The sequence below is a fragment of the Cebus imitator genome, unplaced genomic scaffold, assembly GCF_001604975.1.
Source record: "Cebus imitator isolate Cc_AM_T3 unplaced genomic scaffold, Cebus_imitator-1.0 Scaffold229, whole genome shotgun sequence".
Classification (NCBI taxonomy): Eukaryota; Metazoa; Chordata; class Mammalia; order Primates; family Cebidae; genus Cebus; species Cebus imitator.
The window spans coordinates 2,055,321-2,079,062 of NW_016107544.1; the positions used below are offsets into that span (position 1 = coordinate 2,055,321).

At 39.5% G+C, this 23,742-nt stretch overlaps 1 protein-coding gene across 3 annotated transcripts in view; it reads left to right on the forward strand.

Annotated features, from left to right (window-relative positions):
- Nucleotides 1–21,563, forward strand: part of GNA13 (G protein subunit alpha 13) — a 48,389-nt gene extending 26,826 nt beyond the window's left edge. For all 3 annotated transcript variants that reach the window (XM_017497335.1, XM_017497336.2, XM_017497337.2), the window contains exons 3-4: nt 9,557–9,607; nt 15,935–21,563. In XM_017497335.1, the coding sequence (XP_017352824.1) occupies nt 9,557–9,607; nt 15,935–16,507 (624 nt within the window). In that variant the 3' untranslated portion in view covers nt 16,508–21,563. The remainder of the gene's footprint in view (nt 1–9,556; nt 9,608–15,934) is intronic.
- Nucleotides 21,564–23,742: the final 2,179 nt, after the last annotated feature.

Here is a 23,742-nt window from a genome sequence, read left to right on the forward strand (position 1 = left end):
AGATGATAAAGTGATGCATTGTATTTGTAGATGTTGGTATTGTGACTCTGACTTGACTCAGAGGGATAGCCTCGTCTTGATTTGAAGGATTTGAGGTTTAAGGGTTGGATATGATTTTTGTTTTTAAGGGTTGGACATTTTTATTTTATGGGTTGCTTTTTATTTTGGCGGAGAGTAGTGATTTGGTCTTATTTTGGGAATATAAAATATAGAAAATGGTATAGTTTTTGGATTTTTAGTGATGATTAACAAATATATAAAATCATAATTATATTTGGCAGAGTAGGCCTCTCATTTTAGCTCTGAAAATTAAAACCTTATACATTACTTAGAATTTTTATTTGTTGTGTTTCATCTCATAGTGCAGTATTTTTTACCTGTTCACCACATGAAAAGATGGAGAGTGCTGCTTTTTAGCCGTGGCTCACTACAGTGTTGAACTCCCAGGCTAAAGTGATCCTCCAAACTCAGCCTCTCAGATAGCTGGGACCACAGGCATGCACCACCACACCTGGCTAATTTTATTTTTTTTGTAGAGACAGGATCTCTCTATGTAACCCAGGCTAGGTCTCGAACTCTTGGGCTTAGGTAATCCTCCCACTTTAGCCTCACAAAGTCCTGGGATTATAGGCATTGAGCCACTGAACCTGGCCAGGGAGTGTTCCTTATTAAGCATTTTTAACTGCTTATTTACCTACCACGCAGTGTTTAGGTGCTATTATAGAAGGAAATTAATTTTGTAAATTTAATTGAGGTTTCAAGTTCCTTAGGGTCCTATTGCTAAAATATAATTAGCACTTATAACTTTTCTCATTCATGCTTTTTAGCAGGTTAACAGTAATGTTACATCTGGAGTATCAGGTTCATTAATTTTTAACCACATAATCTGAGTTAGCTTGAAAGCTGTCGTCTATGGTGAACATTTGAAAATAGGCTCTAGGGGTATAGAGAGGTAGGCAGTTAGAACCGTAGTAAAGTAGGAAATAAAGTTTGTCAGAGTTGTCAAATACATTTTTTTAAAAGAGGAAGCTTTATGTAGACTTAATTTTATTTATGATTCAGATATCCCAAAGGAAGGCCTGATGTTTTTCTTGTGAGACTTGGCGAATTGTGAGGAATGCAAATACTGCTTGAAATCCACTTCCATAGTTGGGTGTGGTGGCTCATGCCTGTAATCCCAGCACTCGGGGAGGCCGATCCAATGCCCAAGTCCAGGAGTTTGAGACCAGCCTGGGCAACATAGTGAAATCTTGTCTCTACTAAAATTACAAATGACTAGCCAGGCAGGGTATTGCTTGCCTGTAATCCTAGCTACGCTGGAGGCTGAGGTGGCAGAATCACCTGAGCCCGGGAGGTTGAGGCTACACTGAGCAGAGATTGTGCCACTGTATTTCAACCTGGACAGCTAGAGTGAGACCCTGTCTCAAAAAAAACAAAACCCGCTTTTACAATAAAATAAAACTAAATTACATTTCTTGTCAACCTAATATTTTGGGATTTTTAGAAGACTCTAAAAACAGATTTTGTGTAATTGATCCTAAAAGGTGAAATTAATTATAGAATCCAGTTTTGAGTAAAGTATATATCCAGATTTGAAGTAATGCTAGGGCTGGCTACATCAGAATCACTTCTTTTGGAGCTTGCTAAGGTTTTGATTGGGTGGATTTGTTTGCAGACAAATCTGTATTTTTAATAAGCACATTAGGTAATTCTGATATACTACCAGGATTAAGAATCACTGGTCTAGAAATAGCAGCCAGAAAACTGTGTAAAGGGTCAGATAGTATAATACTTTAGGCATTGCATGCCAAGAGAGGAAATCAAGGGCATTATGTAGGGGTGTATATATATATATATATATATATATATATATATATATAGAGAGAGAGAGAGAGAGAGAGAGAGAGAACACAAATTTCCACAAGATTTTTATTGATGAAATTAAAAATATCATAAACTTGTGTACAAGTTTTTGTTCCTACCAATGAGAAAAAAATTGGGTTTTTTGCAGGGATAACATTTTGCTTATTGGGATTCAACATGTTAGTGTTTTTTTGTTTGTTTGTTTGTTTTGGTCAAAATCAGTTGCATTTGTTCCTCCATTAATTCTGATCTGTAATGAGATTTTACACATTTCATCCTTGAAAATACCTTTTCACACAAACACTACCAAATAAGCATTTTTTTTTTTTTTTTGAGAAGGTCTTGCTCTGTCACCCAGGCTGGAGTGCAGTGGAATGATCGCAGCTCATTGCAGCCTCAATTCCCTGGGCTCAGGTGATCCTCCTATCCCAGCCTCCCTAGTAGCTGAGACTGTGGTGGCACATGCCACCATACCCGCTAATTTTTTAACTTTTTTGTAGAGATGAGGTCTCAGTGTGTTGCCTAGGAGGGTTTCAAACTCCTGGGCTCAAACAATCCTCCCACCTTGGTCTCCTCTCAAAGAGCTGGGATTATAGGTATGAGCCACCATGCCCAGTCATAGCATATGATTTTTATTGAGCATGTAGTCATTGCTTGAGAGAAGCGTATAGAATTCTATGGCTCACGCCTGTAATCCCAACTCTTTGGGAGGCCGAGGCAGGCGGATCACCTGAGGCTAGGAGTTCGAGACCAGCCAGGCCAACATGGTGAAACCCCGTCTCTACTAAAAATACGAAATTTAGCCGGGCGTGGTGTTGGGCACCTGTAGTCCCAGCTACTTGGGAGGATGAAGCAGGAGAATCACTTGAAACTGGAAGACGGAGCCAGGATCAATCCACTGCACTCCAGCCTGGGTGACAGAGCGAGATTCCATCTCAAAATAAATAAATAAATAAAAGAACATATTTAAAAAAAAAAAAAAGGCTGGGTGTGGTGGCTCACACCTGTAATCCCAGCACTTTGGAAGGCCAGGGGAGGCAGATCTCGAGGTCAAGATACCGAGACCATCCTGGCCAACATGGTGAAACCCCGTCTCGACTAAAAAATACAAAAATTAGCTAGGCACGGTGGTGCGCACCTGTATTTCCAGCTACTTGGGAGGCTGAGGCAGGAGCATTGCTTGAACCCGGGAGGTGGAAGTTGCAGTGAGCCAAGATCACACCACTGCACTCCAGCCTGGCGCCTGGTGAGAGAAACTCTGAAAAAAAAAAAAAAAAAAGAATTATGTTAGATTCTTCTCAGTGTTTGCCTCTTAGCATGTCATTACATTGCAGATCAACCACTTGAAGGTTAGGTGGAAGCTCTTCATTTGCATAGGTAAATAGATTTTGAAATATGGAAATTTCCTTTGCACTTACATAGGGGTCTGAAAGATGCTGTTGGAACTGTAGTTAGAGTTTAGAAACATGTCCACTGGAAATTTGTATGGGAATGGAGGTCTCACTTGTTATAACTTTTGACAGCAAAGGAAATATATAAAGCAGTTTGACACTGTTTTCATTAAAACGATGCTAGCTGTTGAAATGACTTTACCAGAGTGTAAGTTTCACCAAAAATGCTGGGTTTTGCCTTGTAATTTTAGGTTGAATTCATTCAGAAGTCAAATCAAGCCTGCCCTACGGCTAATTTCCAAAACCATTCAGCATGCAACAATAGTGGTTAAGGGTAGTTCTTGTTTAGGAAAAGAAATCATTTCCATCCCTGGCTCAAAAAAATGTTGGTAAAACTTTAGCACTGCTAAGACATCAAACTGTGTCAGAATTTTCACTTTCTGTTTCTGATAAAAATTCATGACCTGATGATGGTCAAGTACACAGGAGCATGTTATATCATTGACACCACTCTTTCAGGAACACCTGATGGATTCATGTGTTTCCCACAGGGTACATATTCATGAGTAATGCAGTGAGTAACCATTACACAGGCAGGTTGTGTATGTCTGACCTCTTTTCTATTCCGTGCACGTTTTTACCACCGTCAGTTGTAACACACCCTTGCATATTCCAGTTTAGGTTGTACTCGTTTAGTGTTTTCTCAGCTTCTCTGAAAAGAATTCTCACATGTAGCTCTTCCACATGGACTGTTCATACTGGTTGGTTCTTCAGTCACTTCAAACTTGGCATTGATTCCCCAAGTAAACAACAACTGAGCACTGTGGTAATAAACTCAGCAAGAGCCAAGGAAAACCACTGAAATAATTTGCCTTGTTTCTTAATTGACAGTTGATGGTTGTTCCCAGTGTCCTCAACTCTGAGCAACTGCTGTCACTGAAAGGCTCATAGTCGTAAACAAGGTTATTTTCTCTGGCCATATTTCTTCAGCTGTTACAATCAAACATGAGCTATTAACTCACTTGGCAAATGGCATTCCTTGCTTGTCTAACAAAAACTTACTTTGAAAACTTGAAAACACTTTGGTTGCAGCCTCATTTCATTTTTTTAGTGAAGAAATTCTGCATCGATAAGCTATTCCATTTTAAAATTTTGCATGTGTTTTGTTTTTGTTTTACAACTGTTGCTTTTCTGTGGGCGGGAAGACTGAAGAAAGCTTAGTCTGTAAATGTTGGCATACATTGCCTTCTTTTAGCATAGCTGTAGTGTTATTGCATAATAAACAATACTTCACCATGGAATTTGATAGCAAAATTACTTACATCCCACTGTACCTTAAAAGTGTGATATTCAGGACCTTCTTTTTATTTGGATGGATGTGTATTTACTAGGTTTTTTTTTTTTTTCTTATTGTCATGGTATGGCAATATTGGTGACCCTTGCAACATTTTCAGGTTATAACTGTGTCACTGCACTTTGTGGTGCACTAAGTAGTGGTGCAGAGTGCCTCAGTCTCCACTCCTCACCTCTGCTGTTTTAGCCTGGAATTCCCATAGATCATATGCAAACAAGCAAGCATGGCTGTGTTCCAATACATTTTTATTTCTGGATATTAAAATTTGAATTTCATATCATTTTTACATGTCATGAAATAGTCTTTTTTTCCCCTAACCAGTTAAAAATGAACCATACAAAAACAGGCAGTGGGCTGGATTTGGCCTTCCAACTGTAATCTGTGGACAGACCCCTGGCCAGAATCTAGATAAATACAGGGAGCAATCCATTTGTTCTCAGCCAGCTCTTTCTTTTGCCATAATGGTAATTCACTAGCACCGTTGTAGTTGTGTATACTTTTTCTGTGGTACTGTGTTGAGGATCATTTGAAAGATCTTAATACGTATTGCCAAATTGCTTTCTAGAATATGTTTACCTTCTTTTTATTAAAAAATCTATATTGTGTTATATTCTTCAGGCACAGATTAGACTAAGTTTAAAAATTCTACTCTTTACTTATTTTCTATAAGCAGAGTTGCCCTTTTCTAACTGACATAAAGCCACTGGTATTTTTGAGTATGTTCTAAAACAGAAGATCAGTTCTTATTGTGTATTCTTTGGCTATCCAGCTTAAATTCCATATCCTTTTAAAGAAGTGCATTCTAAATCCTTTCCTTTATATCTTTTAGTTGTGCAGAAGAGAGCATTGAATATAAAAATGTCACTTGTTCAGTAACTGGGCAGATAAACTGCTAAGTCTCTCTCTGACTATGAATTTGTTTAATATAAATTATTTTCTAACTTGGGTTCTTAGCTTTTCTGTTACCTTTAAACTTAGGACTTGTGATCCATTTTGTCTTTACAAGCAAAGAATGTTTATAACAGATTATTCTTGTGAAGTGGGGGCAACATAGAGGCCATTCTCAGCCTAGACACCACTTTATAAAACTCATGAAATATGGTTCATGTAACCTCGTAGACTTTTAATACTCAGACAGATCATGAGGTCAAGAGATTGAGACCATCCCGGCCAACATGGTGAAACCCTGTCTCAACTAAAAATACGAAAAGTTGCTGGGCATGGTGTTATGCACCTGTAGTCCCAATTACTCCGGAGGCTGAGGCGGGAGAATTGCTTGAACTTGGGAGGCAAAGGTTGCAGTGAGCCTAGATTGCACCACTGCACTCCAGCCTGGCGACAGAATGAGACTCCATCTCAGATAATAATAATAACAATGATAATAATAAAGCCTGTCTTGTGGCTAAAATCCAAGTCCTCTGGCTGCTATACCATTTAAATGGAGCTGAAATACCCACAAGGCTAAAGAAATATTGGAACACTTTTCAGAGTGCCATGCTACTTAATACTTTTTAGCCTTACTACAATAACCTATAAAGCTACCTGTAATGTTCTAAACAGAAGAAAAAAAAAAAAAGATCTTAGGGCTGAATAAAACATTTTAAGTTTTAAAAGTATTAACTGTGAAATGAATTTTCTTTGAAATTTTATTTTAAAAATTCCCTTTGAGAGGTCAAGGCAGGTGGATCACAAGGTCAGGAGATTGAGACAACCCTGGCTAAGACGGTAAAACCTGTCTCTACTAAAAATAAAAAAAATTAGCAGGGTGTGGTGGCATGCACCCTGTAGTCCCAACTACACAGGAGGCTGAGGCAGAAGAATCGCTGGAACCTGGGAGGAGGAGGTTGCAGTGAGCCGAGATTGCACCACTGTGCTCCAGGCTGGGTGACAGAGTGTGAGACTCCATCTCAAAAAAAAAAATTCCCAGGCCAGGCATGGTGGCTCACACCTGTAATCCCAGCAGTTTGGGAGGCTAAGGTGGGCGGATCACCTGAAGTCAGGAGTTCAAGGCCCGCTTGGCCAACATGGTGAAACCCCTTCTCTACTAAAAATACAAAAATTAGCCAGGTGTGGTAGAGCGCACCTGTAATCCCAGCTATTCCAGAGGCTGAGGCTGGAGAATCTTTTGGACCCGAGAGGCGGAGATTGTTTGAGCTGAGATCACTTCACTGCACTCCAGCCTGGGCGACAGAGTAAGACCTGTCTCAAAAAAAATTCTCCTTAGTAACGTAAAATGAACTGGGAAAAGTTATGAGAGTCTCAAGTTATAACCAACAAAAAGTGAACCTTAAACCCATAATATTTTTGCCCAGTATATTAAATCCTTTACTTATTAGCCAGGAACGTGGAAACAGCACAACTTGAACGAGTTACAACAAAAACAGATTTAGGATTAATAGACACATGGCATACGAGGAGAGAAGAACTTAGCTTTAAATCAGTTGAACTAACTGAAACGGTTGCATAGGTCAGAACTTGGGTGGTTGGTTATCCATTGAACCACTGAACTTCTTCATGTAACTCTGGGGTAAATTGAGGCCTAGAGAAGTTTAGAGACTTGGCCAGATCACTCCTTGTTAGAAAAAGGGCTGAAATTCACATCTCTTCCTTAACACTAATAGAAAACAAGATGACTGGGAAGACGCGATTGTTCACACCTATAATCCCAGTACTTTGGGAAGCTGAGGCAGGCAGATCATAAGGTCAGGAGTTCGAGACCAGCCTGGCCAACATGGTGAAACCCTGTCTCTACTAAAAATACAAAAAATTAGCTGGGCATGGTGGCGCACACTTGTAGTCCCAGCTACTCAGGAGGCGGAGGTTGCACCACTGCAGCACCCCAGCCCAAGCGACAGTGTGAGACTCCATCTGAAAAAAAAAAAAGAGAGAGAGAGAGAGACTTTGATCACTTCTGAAATTTTTAGGAAAAAAATATTGAAGAGTAAATTTCTCCCAGTAATTCGTATTTCGTCCGCCAGACACTTTTGTAATGTAAGAGGAGAGTTAGGTAAGATAAGAGGAGTACTAGCTGTCTAATACTGAGCTTTGTATAAAATTTGAGTGAGGACCCAAAACACAATAAAAAGAAGTGATCAGAAGCTGTTGAGCTTACTGAGTCCATCATCATTTGTTTTCATGTCCTCCATTTAAGAGAAAATTTTTCTATTTTTAATTTTTGTGGGTACATAATAGATTCATATATTTCTGGCACACATTATCTGTTTTGATACAGGCTTGCAACACATAATCACAACATGGAACATAGGGTATCTGTCCCTTCAAGCATTTATCTTTTGTGTTACAGACAATCCAGTTATACTCTTTTAGTTATTTCTAAATGTACGCTTAAATTATTAGTGACTCTAGTCACCCTCTGGTGCTATCAGATACTGGGCCATATTCATTCACTTTAACTATCTTTTGTGTCTATTAGCCGCCCCCACCTCCTGCCACCCCAACCCCTGCTGCCCTTCTCACCCTTTCGTAACCATTCCTCCTACTCTCTCTTGACCTCAGGTGATCCACCCACCTTGGCCTCCCAAAATGCTGGGATTAACAGGCGTGAGCCACTGCACCTGGCCCAATTGTTTTGATTTTTAGCTCCTACAAATAAGTGAGAACATGCAATGTTTCCATGCCTGTTTTATGTCACTTAACATAATGACCTACAGTTCCATGCATGTTGTTGCAAATTATTGAATCTCTTTTTTATAGCTGTATAGTACTCCATCGTGTATATGTACCACATTTTCTTTATCCGTTCATCTCTGGATGGACAGTTGGATTGCTTCCAAATCTTGGCTGTTGTGAATAGTGCTACAGTAAACGTGGGAGTGCAGATATCTCTCTCCTTGATGTACTGATTTCCTTTCTTTTGGGCATATACCTAGCAGTGCAATTGCTGGATCATATGGTGGGATCCTCAAGAATCTTAAGACGTATAAAGGGATCTTGAGACCAAAAAATTACAGAACTGCTGTTTTCAAGCTTTGTGACTCAAAGTGTGGTCCCAGTCACTCCTTGAATTGCAGAGACTGGGGTCCCACCCAGACCTGCTAAACTGGAGCCTGCAGTGTAAGGAGATCTTCATGTGATTCCCATGTATACTAAATGAGGTGCTGCTTTCAGGAACACTTGAAAGAAGCTTCAGGCAGGGGCAGTGCTGCAGCTGTGGAATCGCGAGGGAAAGTGAAACGCAGAGAGTGAGGACTGGGAGACTCAGACACAGAGCCCTTCTTTCCCAAAATAGTTCTGCTCTTCTGTGTGTCCTCTGGTCAAGGGTTTTTACCTTAGGAATGTATTCTCATACAGTTTAGATGTCTGAAATTGCTTGGAGGTTCAGTAGAGAAATCTGGGCTCAGAAAGGATAGGCCAGTTGGAAAAGGACCTATTGGAGATGTGAAGCCTGCAGCACTGTCCAGGATCTTGCTGAGCAAGGCACGTCTGTCCAGGTTCATGCCTGTTACTGGAGGATTTTGTACAGTAGTCTCACCTCATCTCCAGTTTGGTTTGTCTCTGAAGATTACCATCACTATTAACTCAAGCTAGAAAAGGTAGGCAAAAAGACTGTCACTTAAATTTTAGTTGTAGATTTATGTTTTATCTCAAAAACAGTTTTCATCTTCTAATTACGTCTTTGCTATGGATGCGTAGTTATAGCAAAAAGCACGCATGTAATTCTGTCCAAATAGATGAGCACTTGGGATATTGATTCTGTAAAGCATTTGTGAAATCAACCTGCCTTTGCAGATGTAGCATTCTGTGACAGAGCAGACATTTTACATGTTTTTAGGAAGGTTAGCTGTCTGAAATTGGTGACTAAACAAAGTTTAGGTTAAGTGTACAAAGTTTGGGTTACGTGTACAACCAGACAGTATAATACAAACTGTTGTAACAAGACCTTCCATTTCTAAGCTCTAATAACTATTTGCTTTCTCCTTGTTTTTAGGGTGAATCTGTAAAATATTTCCTGGATAACTTGGATAAACTTGGAGAACCAGTAAGTGTTTAAACTGAATGTTTATGTTTAGTGCCATTTGAAAGCAGAAGTCAGGATATCAATGTTAGGAAATTGAGAAAAATTATGTATTAAGCTCCTTCCTTCCTTCCTTCCTTCCTTCCTTCCTTCCTTCCTTCCCTCCCTCCCTCCCTCCCTCCCTGTCCGTCCATCATTCTGATTCTTTCTTGCTTTATTTAGAGTGATTGGTAGCTAAAAATATTGAATGATTTTTATTGTTTAATCATGACACTTCTTTTTTTCTCCCTCTAACTGTCCAGATCTTTACCATTTTCTTGAGGAATATTTTATCTGCAATTTCTTGGAAATAAAACTGTTTAGAGAAAGAAGTTTATGTTTGCAAATGATATTGTGCATTATCTATTATACTTTAGTGTCTTTGGGGGTTTTTGTTTGTAAACAGAAACAGGACACAGTGGGTTGATTGATTTCCAAATCTTTTGACAAACACCATTTTTGAGTTCATGCCCCCTTTGTGTTGAGTTACGAGGAGTTGCCCTTGAAAAGAGAGTTTATTATTTTCCTGTAGGTATTCCTTGGAGCCAGCAGCTCTAAGCTGGCGCTGTGGCCAGCGGGGCCCACTGCAGGCAGAGCAGCTCTGCTTGTTTGACCTCTGTATTGGACGTACACAGAAGAGTTTACTGGGAGAAAGGTTTCTGCTGCTTAGAAAAATTTTGAAAGCCACTGCCTTAGAGTCGTTTGTTACTCTCTAAATGTAGCGCATCTTTGTTTGCCTCCTCATAAAGCAAACATTTCTTTCTTTTCTTCCTTTCCTTTTCTTTCTCTTTTTTTTTTCTTTCTTTCTTTCTTTCTTTCTTCTTTCTTTTTTCTTTCATACGTTTTCTGCTTATGTAAAAGCAGATTTCTGTTACAAATTGTAATGAGGCCATATGGGTACTTTGAGGTTTTTATCTTTAAAAATATAACTGAAGGAAAGCACAAAATGAACCTGTTGCAAGTGGGAAAATAGCATACTAATGTATCCAGGACACGTGAAAAGATGTCTCCTTTTTACCCTAGCGGAGTGATTTTTACATTTTCCCTGTATGTTTCTGACTTGCATTTGTCTGCCTTCAGTCCAGTGTATTTCTCCTGCCTGTTTCCTAGACAGGTGACCCCCACATGTTGAGAAAATCTCCATAGTTTGTTTCTACTAATTCAGTCTACATCAGTGAAACTTTGTATTAAGATCTATTTTACTAACATTTTCCCATATGGCCAGATTGTAAAACGTAAAAAAGTTAAGTATAGGTCAAGTAGAAAGGAACCTTAGTAAATAAACTAGTTTTGTAAGAGTTATTTCTTGTTTTCTAATTCAGACAGTGCTGACTTGACCTGCTCCTCTCAGGTTACCTTTCAGGCAGGGCTTCCTGCGCACACCACACACCAAAGTGGTTTCCCCGCTCAGCATCAGCTCCTGCCTTTCTCCTCCATCGCACATATCCTTTGATAATTATTTTATCTTTGTTTTCACTCATCTGTTTCCTTAAGTACAAGGACCTCATCTCTGGATTATGAAGAGTTGAGGGTTCCTGATGCCCAGTGACAGTACCTGAGTAAGCACTCAACAAATAGCTGAATGAATGACTCTGGGCCAACTCCATTCAATTTGTTGTAGCTGCTTAGGATCTTATGTTGAGAACAATTTTGAGGCCACATCTGGAATAAGAAGAAAAAGCGCTGTGTTCAGCCTATAGTGGTAAAGGAGCAGGGTGGGTAAACCTGAGCGGCACTGCATTTTGGTCAGCCATTTTGTGCATATGGAACAGGTCACAGAATTCTGCTTGCTGGTTTATTTCTTACTGAAGTACTAGGGCCATCAATACCCTGCTGTGCTGAGCCCTGTGCCCCTCCCGTAGGTGGAACAGCAGAAAGGTCAAGGACATGGGCTCTGCAGCCAGACTGCCTAGCTTCCCTTCCCAGCTCCATCACGGACTGGCTCTTTATGACGTCGGTCATCTCTAAACTGTAGTTTTCGTTCATAACTGGGCATAATAGCAGAGTAAGAGAACTGAGCTCCCAGTGTTATGGGACAGTTACATAAAATAACCCCTGAAGGTGTAGGAATATAGTAGATGCTCAATGTTAGCTGTTCTTTGATCTCTGCATTTAAGGAGCTCAGTCTACTCAGAGAAACAAAACTAACATATGTAAAACAAGTAGAGGACAATGAAATGATACTGATCACAAAGATAAATTAGTTTATGGACTGGAGAGAGATGTATTGGCTGAAAAAGTTGGAGCTAGGCTGTAAGAGTGAGTGAACCTGAACTGCCTGAAGGATGGGTTGCTTTTAGATACATAAAGACACGATGTGGCACGCCGATATGGGAGACAGCTGGATGTGCCTGGTTCTAGGAGGCACATCTGTCTGTTGGAAGGATATGCGAAATTTTTAGCTCTGACTTGTAAAAAGAGACTTTTAGAAGGCAGTAGCTTGGGTTCTTAGGCATTGTTTATTGTATCTGCACTGTTGTGCAAATGAACAAACATGTAATAGTGTTCAGATGTGAAGCTTTCTGCATATTTTGGTAGGCACTCTGGTGAGCTGGAACAGTGCAGAGCAGAGCCCGCTAATTCCAAACAACAAGGTGTAAGGAGGGCCCTGAAGGCCCGTCAGCAGTTTGGACTTGATGCAGTGAGGGACCTGTAACCAGGCTGGAGTGCGGTGGCACAGTCTCAGCTCACTGAGTTCTGGAGTCCTGATGCAGGATGGTTTATTCTACAGAAACATAGTGGCTTAGACACGGACTTGAGGTGTGAGACATCCGAGGTCAGAAGACTAGTGAGGAGATGGCAGCCATGCCTGAGATGAGAAGAAAGCGGGAGCGGAGGGAATAGGAGGAAAGCGAACATGTCAGAAATATTCAAAGAGCAACGGGATTTGGTACAAAACCGATGATAGAGAAGAGGCCATGGTGAAGGGAGACTAAGAAGCTGGGACTGCTGGGTACAGAAAATAGAAAGGAAGGTGCACTAGGAGACCTGGAGTAGAGGAGCCAGGAGGGAAAAAGATGAGTTTTCTTACGAGTTTGTTGTGTTTGATTTTGAATAGACTGTCAGGTGCAAATAACTGGTGAGCATTTATGAATGAGAGATTGGAATGGAAGTGTATCTGGCTGTTTTAGCCTTCTTTGATTGCCCACCCCCCCCCCACCCCCCGGCCCCCCCCCACACACACCCACACACACACACACAGGGCAGGAGAAAGCTCCCTCCACCCACATACACACCCCCCCCCCACCCCCCGGCAGTAGCAGTGTTGGCCATCAGTGGTCACGGTGGACATCTTAAGAGCTGACACATCACCTGTGTGCCAAACACAGTTCTTATGTGCTTCACTCAAACACTTTTTTTTTTTTCTTGAGATAGGGTCTTGCTCTCTCACCCAGGCTGGAGTGCAGTGGCACAGTCTTGGCTCACTGCAACCTCTGCCTTCCAGGCTCAAGTGATTCACCTGTCTCAGCCTCCTAAGTAGCTGGGACTAACCTGGCTAATTTTTGTATTTTTTATAGAGATGGGGTTTCACCATGTCGCCTAGGCTGGTCTCAAACTCCTGAGTTCAGGTGATCCACTCACCTCGGCCTCCTAAAATATTGGGATCACAGGCATGAGCCACTCACAGCAACCCTATAAATGTTATCTCTGCTTTACAAATGAGGAAATTATGACACAGAGAGGTTAAATGACCTGCCCAGTGTCACACAGCTAGTATGTGTGACATACTCTACTCTGCCAGACTATTTAACACTTAATTACCTGAAGCTCTGTGCTTCATGTGAAGCAGTCTTTAGAGCTTTAGATCCCTACCTAGATTGTTAGCTTTAATAGAGACAATAATAGAGAACTTCTCATTTTTATGAAATTACTTTTTTCTTTTTTCTTTCTTTCTTCTTTTTTTTTGAAAAGGAGTCTTGCTCTGTCGCCCAGGCTGGAGTGCAGTGGCACGATCTCAGCTCACTGCCATCTCCGCCTCCCGGGTTCAAGTGATTCTTCTGCTTCAGCCTCCTGAGTAGCTGGGACTACAGGTGCATGCCACCACTGGACCTGGCTAATTTTTGTGTTTTTAGTAGAGATGGGATTTCACCATATCGGCCAGGCTGGTACCTCTGCCTCCCAAAGTATTGGGATTACAGGCATGAGCCACCGTTCCCAGCCCTGGAATTACATTTTTTAAAGTCTCAGTGCTGGTGCATTTCTGAAGGGGCTGGCATAGGTGTATGCTGTAAATTGGTATTGCCTTCTAGAAAGCAGTTGGATGTTAAATATACGTAGTCATTAAAATGTTTGTAACCTTTAACCTCATAATCTTATCCTCGATTATTGTAATCTTGGGAATAATCCAAGAGAAAAAAAATATGTACATGAGAATTTTAATTGTAGTATTTCTGTTAATTATGGCAAAAAATTGGAAACAACCTTAATGACCACTAGTAAGGGAATGTTAATGTAAAGTATAGCACATTAATGCATTGGGTATATTTTATTGTCTTTTAAAATGAGGCATGACTGTATCAGCATATGGAACAGTTCACAATAAAACATTAAGCAAAAACATAGAGGTAGGCTGAATATTGTGTCCATATGCTGATTATAAGTAAAGTAGGCATTCGTGTGAACAAAAGCTAGAAGAAAACATGAAAAAGCTAACACTTGAGTCCTAGAGTTATTTAATGACTAGCTGTTGGTTGCCAGTAACTAAGAACCTGCTTACTTTTTAAAAATTCTTAATTCCAGCTGGGTGCAGTGGCTCATGCCTGTAATCCCAGCACTTTGGGAAGCCAAAGCGGTCGGATCACTTGAGGTCAGAGACCAGCCTGGCCAACATGGCAAAACCCCGTCTATACTAAAAATACAAAAAATTAGCTAGGTGTGGTGGTGCATGCCTGTAGTCCTAGCTACTCGGGATGCTGAGGCAGGAGAATTGCTTGAACCCAGGAGCTAAGATTGTGCCACTGCACTTGAGCCTGGGCAACAGAGCAAGACTGCATCTCAAAAACAGTGTGTGTGTGTATGTGTGTGTGTGTGTACACAGCAGGGTGCAGTGGCATGCACCTGTGTGTACACACACACACACACACACACACACAGACACACACACATATTCTTCTATTATACCATTTCGAGACAATGGGTATTCTTGTAATGAAATTTCAAAATCATAACACTATATTCAGAAAGGCATAAAATGCAGCATTGTGAATAGCAGCATTGTTTAAATTCTGCCTTGATTTTTAAAATATTTTTACCTTAATGATCTATATTAGCTGTCCGGTTCATGTATTACCAGAAAACTGTGTTGTAGTTTTGGAAGAAATGCGACACTGAGAAGGAAGAACCAGTTGCATTGCATAAGAAAGTGTGCCGTCATAGAGTAGCTAGTGACTTGTGTGACCGGCAGCCTCTGTTTGTTCAGGGTCTTGTAGTTCACTGACCAAGAGGGCAGAGAAGAGCTCACTTGATCCTTGCAACAACACTTCCTCTCAGATAGACAGGCCACCTCCATTTCACAGAGATGCTGATACTCAGAGTAAGTGACTAGTTTGAGTTTTGGGGTCAATAAAGAAGAAAGCTGGAAAACAATTATAGTAGTAGTAGAGACCGTGTTTTTCACACATATTGTATAGCAGCAATGAAAACATAGACATTCTAAGTCATGAGTGGGGTAGCACAGTAAAAGAACATTTAGAATAGGTTAGAGAGAGGTGGGCAGAACTTGGAACTGGGAAGTGATCCTTGTAATTGGCATTGGATTCAGATCCCATTGCTTTTAATAGAGGAGCAAGGAGCAGTGTGGAGAAGGTAGATATACAGACAGGAAGATCACTCTGGCTAGAACAAAGAGTGGCTGATAGTGGGGAGTAAGATTGCAGGTGGATATATAGCAATGAAGGTGGGTGAGAACAATTGATAAGATTTCAGCCTAAACTTTGAGTAGTGTTGCAGGGATGAAAACAAGTAGATTCTGGCCATTTGTAGTACATTTTGAACCTGTCCTGCTAACATTTTAATGTATCTTGACATTTTTGCGGGGAGCAGAAATGGGGTCTTGCTATGTTTCCCAGGATACTCTCAGACCCCTGGCGTCAAGCAGTCCTCCTGCCTCAGCCTCCCAAAGTGCTGGGATTATAGGCATGAGCCACCATGTCTGACCAGTCTTGGCATTTTATAATGAGAATAATATATCTGAAAATGTAATTTAAAAGATCATTTTGTTTGCACATCTATTCACTAGTCCAGTTAGTAGTCCATTGAAAATTCTGATTACTTCTGAATTGCTAAGTATAAAACCACTTATTTCCTTTCCAGGATTATATTCCATCACAGCAAGATATTCTGCTTGCCAGAAGACCCACCAAAGGCATTCATGAGTATGACTTTGAAATAAAAAATGTTCCTTTCAAAATGGTTGATGTAGGTGGTCAGAGATCAGAAAGGAAACGTTGGTTTGAATGTTTCGACAGTGTGACATCAATACTTTTCCTTGTTTCCTCAAGTGAATTTGACCAGGTGCTTATGGAAGATCGACTGACCAATCGCCTTACAGAGTCTCTGAACATTTTTGAAACAATCGTCAATAACCGGGTTTTCAGCAATGTTTCCATAATTCTGTTCTTAAACAAGACAGACTTGCTTGAGGAGAAGGTGCAAATTGTGAGCATCAAAGACTATTTCCTAGAATTTGAAGGGGATCCCCACTGCTTAAGAGACGTCCAAAAATTCCTAGTGGAATGTTTCCGGAACAAACGCCGGGACCAGCAGCAGAAGCCCCTATACCACCACTTCACCACGGCCATCAACACAGAGAACATCCGCCTTGTTTTCCGTGACGTGAAGGATACTATTCTGCATGACAACCTCAAGCAGCTTATGCTACAGTGATGTACAAAAGACTTCTTGTTTTAATATCTTCTTGTGATTTTGATTGTTTTCTGTGTGTTTTGTTTTTTAAAATAGCAGTTTACAACCAGAATTAGAACAATCTTGATTCTATGTTTAACTTCTTGAAAATCTTAGTACTTTTTCTGCAGTCTTGGGTTTGTGGCTGAAAGCTGTCAAGTGACACATCGCCAAGATTTGCTGTAATGCAGGCTTTGATCTGCTTCACTATGGCTTCTATTCAAGTCCAGCTAAACCTTCCCAGCTGACCTCAGACTAGACATATTTCAGGCTTTCAATTCTGTTTTTCAAACTGAATTCTTCTGCAGTGCCAAGTAGAGAAGGTGTCTTTACTTGTAGTGATGAGGTTAGGAATATTGGGTTCCAAAACAAGTAAGATATCTTCTGTCTGCCTTACACATAGCAGTGACACTTGCCGCGTAGCTTAATGGTGACCTCCTATTTTGAAAGGGTTGTTAGAAAAAAGTTTGATCTAAGAAATGGCATTCTGTAGATTTATAGAAGGTTTAGCCTTCATATTTTAATTGCTTGTATACACAGCAGCTGTTTTGCTTTTAAATGTCTGTATTTCTGAAGGTAATGCTCTTAGAGTTTTCAAGTTTACATAAGGATCTTTGGTCTGATGCTGATGAAGAGTTCACAGGTGGTATGGCAGGAGAGCAAAAGGCAAGCAAATGCTATTTACAGTGTTTTGGTGAAACGTAATGAGTGAAGTAGAATTTGCCTTTCTCGTGTTTAATTATCATGTAGTTTAATGTACCGTATGTGAAACATTGTGGCCATAGCAGCAACTAAAAACTGCAAGTGACTTGGTAACAGAACTTTCTAAATAAACTTAACCTGTTCCAGAATGTCCTGTATTTGACTTTTAAGCCCTATCTCAGTTGGTCAGTAAAGACCAGTCCTTACTGTAGGAAATCATTGTTGTAACATCACAAACATCTATCTTTTGCTGTCCTCTCCATTCCCATCAACTACAAACTGTGGCATTTATGGGATTGTTTTGTTTGTTTGGAGCTTGCCAAGGGCAGTATTTTTCTGTCATAGTATTCAGGAAGGCATTATTTGAGATTCCTGTTCATTCTTGGTATGTCTCTAAAAGATACAGTATGTATACACTTGTATAATTGTTGTTTATGAAAGTCCAGCTTTTTTGAGGTATATTTTAAATGTTTTAAGGATGCTTCTAAGGATAAGTAGTAATTTTTTTTAGTTCGCACCTAAACGTGGTTACATTGACCTCCCCCCACTGCTTACCAAATTAAAATGTGTCCATGAAGTAGCTTTGTGATTGCAGATGCATTCATAGTGAACTCATCAGAGTGGCTGATTTGCAATACTGAAATACTATCTTGTAGGCTGTATGTAGTGCTAAAATCAGATCAGAGAAACAAAAGTCCAAGGCTGGTGACAGAAAAGTCTGACAGCTTTTCTTCTTTTCCTGAAAATTTTAAGACTGTGATATCTGTCATGTTGCTGTATAGCTGGCTGTGCACTCAGGTATTTTATTGGTCCTTGAAGGACTGGTCATTGCGGATCACCCAGTCTTTCCAAGTCAGTGGCTGTTGTTCTGTCTTGCTGTCTGATACAAGAGTGGGGCTTTTCTGTGAACTAACCAGGTATTGTTCTTGACATACCTGACTTTTCAAAGTATGTTTTTTAGTAGAGGCGTGCTTTCACCATATTAGCCAGGCTGGTCTTGAACTCTTGACCTCAAGCCATCCATCTGCCTCAGCCTGCCAAAGTGCTGGGATTACAGGCGTGAACCACCATGCCCGGCCGACATACCTGACTTTTCTCACATTGGAACTTCTACTGTCCTTATATCCATGTAACTTCCAGCGTTTTCATGCCACGTAGCCCGGCACCGTGATGCAGGTGTTCATGGTATCATTCATGCATGTTTGATTAGTTCTACATCTAGTGCCTCTTGCCAAAAAGAATACATTGTTTAAATTCACAAAGTTAGCCTAATCGCAGTGCTAATGAATATCTGAATGTGCACAGTAACATTTGGCCTGTTCAGTGGAGAATTTAGCCATACATTTTAAAAAATAGTTTTATTGAATGGCCAAAACATTTAACTCCAATGAGGACTCAAGCTAGATCCCTATAGAAAGAGGACACTTCATGTTGTTTAAGTAATAGTTAAGATCTGTGATACAAACTGTAGATATTGCCTGACAAAGCAGAAATCACCAAGTTTCCCCATTTTGACTTACCACTAGGAAGTGTTAAAACACCAAATAGATAGCGTGTTATTTTGGGCATTTGCAATTTTCTTCCCTGCTGCATGTGATGTCTCAGAATCAACATACTTTTAAATTTTAGAATCAATTTTGAGGCAATGAATTACTTACATTCAACTTAGGGTTGTTTTGACATTCAGTAGAACTTTAAGTTCAATCTGAAGGCTTTAGTCCACATTTTTTTTAATGTGTTGTATTTTTAAACCATTTGAAAGGAGTCTTATACCTGTATCATGAAAACTGAATCCTTTTGAAATACCACTTTATGAAGAGAGAGATGAAATTTAGTGAACAGAATTGAAAAGGTGCTCATAATTTTCACTATGCCAACTTACCCCAGTCTCTAAAAAAGTAAAGTTCTTTGATGTATTTGATTTTCTAAATCTTTATGATTATGATTTGGAATAAAATGTGCCTAATCCTGTATTACATTCTGTTCTTAAATCTGAATGCGTTCTCATTTAATTCTGAAGAAATACCACACAAGTGTCTTCATTGACCTTGAAGAAATGTATCATATACACAGTTGCCTTACAAAAACAACAACATAAATTTAGGCTATAACTTTTATAGAGAAAGGGTTTTGTCAAATGTTTTCTGAAAATCTGAGTAATTCAAAGTGTGCCTCTGCCACTTTAATATTTTTAATAACCTGGATTGTTGCTGTCTGCCAAATACTAAATTGAAATCTTCATTTTAGTTTTATTATCTGGAAAGGGCACTGGCTTGTGGTGCAACCAAAGAAAGCAATGTGGAATGAAAAAGATCATTCACTTTTGTCTTATTTTCTTTTAAGGTATATTGGCATGTACTTTACATAGAGAAGGTCCTCTGGTTAATCTCTCAAATTGAGGCTGTTTAGGGAAATCCTTACTAAGTTGGTGGCAGTTGGTTTAAAGTAGAAGGAAATAAGATCACCTTAATACTAGAAATGATTAGAAGTACTGATTTAGATTCAACAGATACCATATGTCCTTGTCATTTTTTGTAAGAAGAAATAGGTAAATCTTAACTTTCACTGTGTACCCAAATACTTGTATTTATGCTTTTGATAAAATGTATTTTCCACATTAATACACATCCGGTTATGCCTTATTTATATAGGAAGAATAAAGTTACCATGTTACGCTGTTATGTCCTGAAATTCAAATCACTATTTGAGAAACCCTCAAAGTGGTGCTTTCATTATATAATGATACATTTAGGCAAAACCCCAAACCAAGCCATTTGAAACAAGATTCTCTCTGTTGCAATTTGTAGCAATGTTATTTCTGTGTATGTCATGAGAAGGCTAACTATCAGTGTTAATTTCTTGTTTGAATCCATGAAATCATGCCTGTAAAACCCAAACATTTGTAACAAACTCCCTAATAAATTTAGAGAAAGTCACTCTGTTACCATTTCATTTATTTTAGTTTTATTTGAGGAATCAAAACCAGAAGTTTTGCTCATGTCTTTTTCGCTTGGAAATCTGACTTAGGATCTAGTTACTTTGTCTCCCATCATTTTAAGGTGTTCACTTCTGTTAATCACAGATGATCTGTCCTTGTGTTGTGCTGCTTGACTAAAAGCACTGATTTTTTTTTTTTTTAATGATAGGATACAGGGTGGCTTTTCAGTCTAGTAAATAGGAGGGGAGAGATTATGGGTAGGTGTGGGTGTGTCTGCATGTCCCAAATATAGCACATGCCCATTTTTTTATGGTACGAGGTTAGGGCTCAATAAATGTATACTAGAGCTTGAAGCATAAGCCTAAGCCTGAACATTTTAAACAAGTTGGACTTTATGGCTTTTGCAAGTTCCATCAAGTAGATGTTAGCCTTAGGCTGGTAGGTGATTAACAACATTATTTGAAGTATAGTGTTTGTACTACTAGCATTCTTATGTCTGTACTTGAATGTATAGTTAGCATTTAAGTTATGTTCACTCTTGCGGCATTCAGGTCTAACCATCTGGTTTCAAATGCGAGAGCTTATATGAAACATTGTTTTGAAAGCATGAATGATAATGGCAATATTTCATGGGTTGATAGGGAAATTTTTGTGACCTATACAAATCTGCTGTTGATGAAAGTTTACAGATGGATCAGAGTATGCTGGAACTCACTATGCACAAATTTTCAATCAGGGGATATCACTGAAAGTCATATAGTACTTGGTATGTGATTTTGGTTTGTATTAAGAAAGTTTGTTTATAATATTTCTTGCCATAGAGATACATTTGTCCTTAATCATGCCTATTTGATGGTACTAGGAAAGGAAAGGGTAGAGATTAATTCTTGCAAAGTATATGCAACAGTGGAACAAACTATGCCATTTACCTTTTACCTCTTACTTTAAGGCAGAATTGCAAAACGTTTGAAATGGCTTTTCTGTACTACTCTGCTCTGGTGAGAGCTCATTTACCACAAGAAGCCTTATAAAATATATTTTGTAACAACCTCATAAATACTGTACCTAACAAACATGATTTGTATTAGCTCTGTATAAAATATTTTTGTGGCTTAGGGTTTCTTTTGTGTTTTTTTTAACATATATCTTTTTATAACTTTCCAGGAACTAAGCACATTATCTGATAATTGTAAATTTTGTCAGTGCTTTAGTTCAGGATGGGCAATAAATTATTTTTAAAGGAGGTCTAAAAGTGGAAAGAATGGTTTGATTTTATAAAATGAGTTGCTAGTTCATTACAGCTTTTTCCTTTTGTACATATTTTGCAAAACATTTGCCTCTTGCTATTAATATTTGCTTTGTAAAATTTACTGACATTTAATAAACATTTGTAAATGATTCAATACTACAATGTTATTTAAACTAACAGTTTGCTAACTGTAAAGTGTAAAGCAGATGCTGAAAGTCTGAAAGCAAAAGTTTCATCGAGGGACTGACTTAAGACACAGAAACCTATTTCAGCAGAATCCCCAACAACACTTGGCTTGAATATTAGTCTAGAAACTTCTTACTAGAAATGGAGATGTGGACTTCTTCCAAAGAAGTTCTCAGACACTTAATATATTTTGACATGGGAATTGGAAAAGAGAAATTGCTTGTTTTTCTCTTTTCCTCTTAAGGTCGCTGAAACTGTATTAGGGTATACCTGAGCTCAGTTCATCCAGCTGAGACAGTATTAATAATTCTGTTATGTCTGTTGTAAATAATGTTTGAAGACAAACCAATGTTTACCACTCATCTTTTTTTAAAAAAAATTTAGATTATGATTTACAGAAAAATTTCAAGACAGCACAGAGTTCCCCATACTCCACACTCCTTATAATAGTTCCCATAATTAACATCTTGCATTAGTTTAGTACATTTGTCATAATTAATGAACCAATATTGATAACATTATTAACTAAAGCCCATACTTAATTCCTATTTCCTTAGTTTTCCCCTAACGTCTTATTTGTGTTCCAGGATCCATCCAGCACACATTACATTTACTTGTCATGTCTCCTTCAGCTCCTCTTGGTAAATTAACAACTCCTGTTTCTCACATTTTCTGTTTTTGATGACCTTGGTAGGTGTTTTGTTTTTTGTTTGTTTGTCTGAGACAGGGTCTCCCCTGTCGCCCAGGCTAGAGTACAGCGGCCCGATCTCGGCTCACTGTAGCCTCTGCCTCCCAGGTTCAAGTGATTCTCCTGCCTCAGTCAACCAAGTAGCTAGGATTACAGGCGCATGCCACCACACCTGGCTACCTTTTGTATTTTTAGTTGAGATGGAGTTTCTCCATATTGCCTAGGCTGGTCTCAAACTCCTGAGCTTAAGTGATTCGCCTGCCTCGGCCTCCCAAAGTGCTGCGATTACAGGCTTGAGGACTTTGGCAGTTTTGAGGAGTATTAGGTATTTTGTAAAATATTCCTCTGTTGAAATTTGGTGTTTTTCTCATGATAGACTGGATTATGGGTTTGGGAACCACAGAGATAAAGCATGATTCTCATCAACTCATATCAGGTGCACCTTGTGTGGTTACTACGCAGCTTTTCCCTTTATACTTTCCGCTAAGTTAGCAGTTCTCAAATCACTGTTGGCTTGTTTACGCCTTTTCTTAACTAGCATGTATAGAAACCTCTGGCTGCATGCAGTGCCTCACGCCTGTAATCCCAGCACTTTGGGAGGCCAAGGCTGGCGGGTTACTTGAGCTCACGAGTTTGAGACCAGCCTGGGCAACATGGTGAAATCCCGTCTTTACAAAAATTAGGCAGGCGTGGTGTCATGTGCCTGTAGTCCCAGCTACTCGGGAGGCTATGGAGGTTGCAGTGAGCCAAGATGGCACCACTGCACTCCAGCCTGAGTGGTAGATCCACACCTTGTCTCTAAATAAATAAGTAGACAAATAGACAAAGCTGTGCTTGTACTCTTCGTTCCCTAAACAGAACGAAGGGCTTTCTCTTGGTATTGCAAAGCAGGTGTCAGGAAATGTCTGGAGATGAGCTTGTACTCCTGGGCTGGTTTGGCTCCAACCTCTCTGGCAAATAAAATTCTTTTCCAGGGCCTCACCTCTAACATGTCAAGGAAAACTGAGATAGAAAATTTGGACTTGGAGTCTAAATATTAATATCTAAAAATCTGTGACTTTGGAAAATGGTCATTCAATTCTGGGAGAGATTTAAGATCTTTAAAAATTGAAACTAGACTCACTTGAGCATTTGAATCCCCAAACCAAGAGGTCATTTAAAAAACAAAAACACCCTTTCTTATGCTATTGTTGGAACAAGGGAATATTTCTCTGTGTAAAAAGAAACAACACAGCTATTCGTAGCAAAGTGTTTTGGCACAATCCTGGTTAATTGGCACCATGGAATGTCATGTCAGTACAGGATGCTCTCCCAAAATGACCTGTTTCACTCCCTTCAGTTCATGTTCCCTCTCCCCTTCACCAGCTGGCAGGAGCAGAAAATCAAGCGTGTCTAAGGCTGCAGTGTAGGTCATTACGGAAGAACCATCGACTTTAAAAAAGACTTCATAGCTT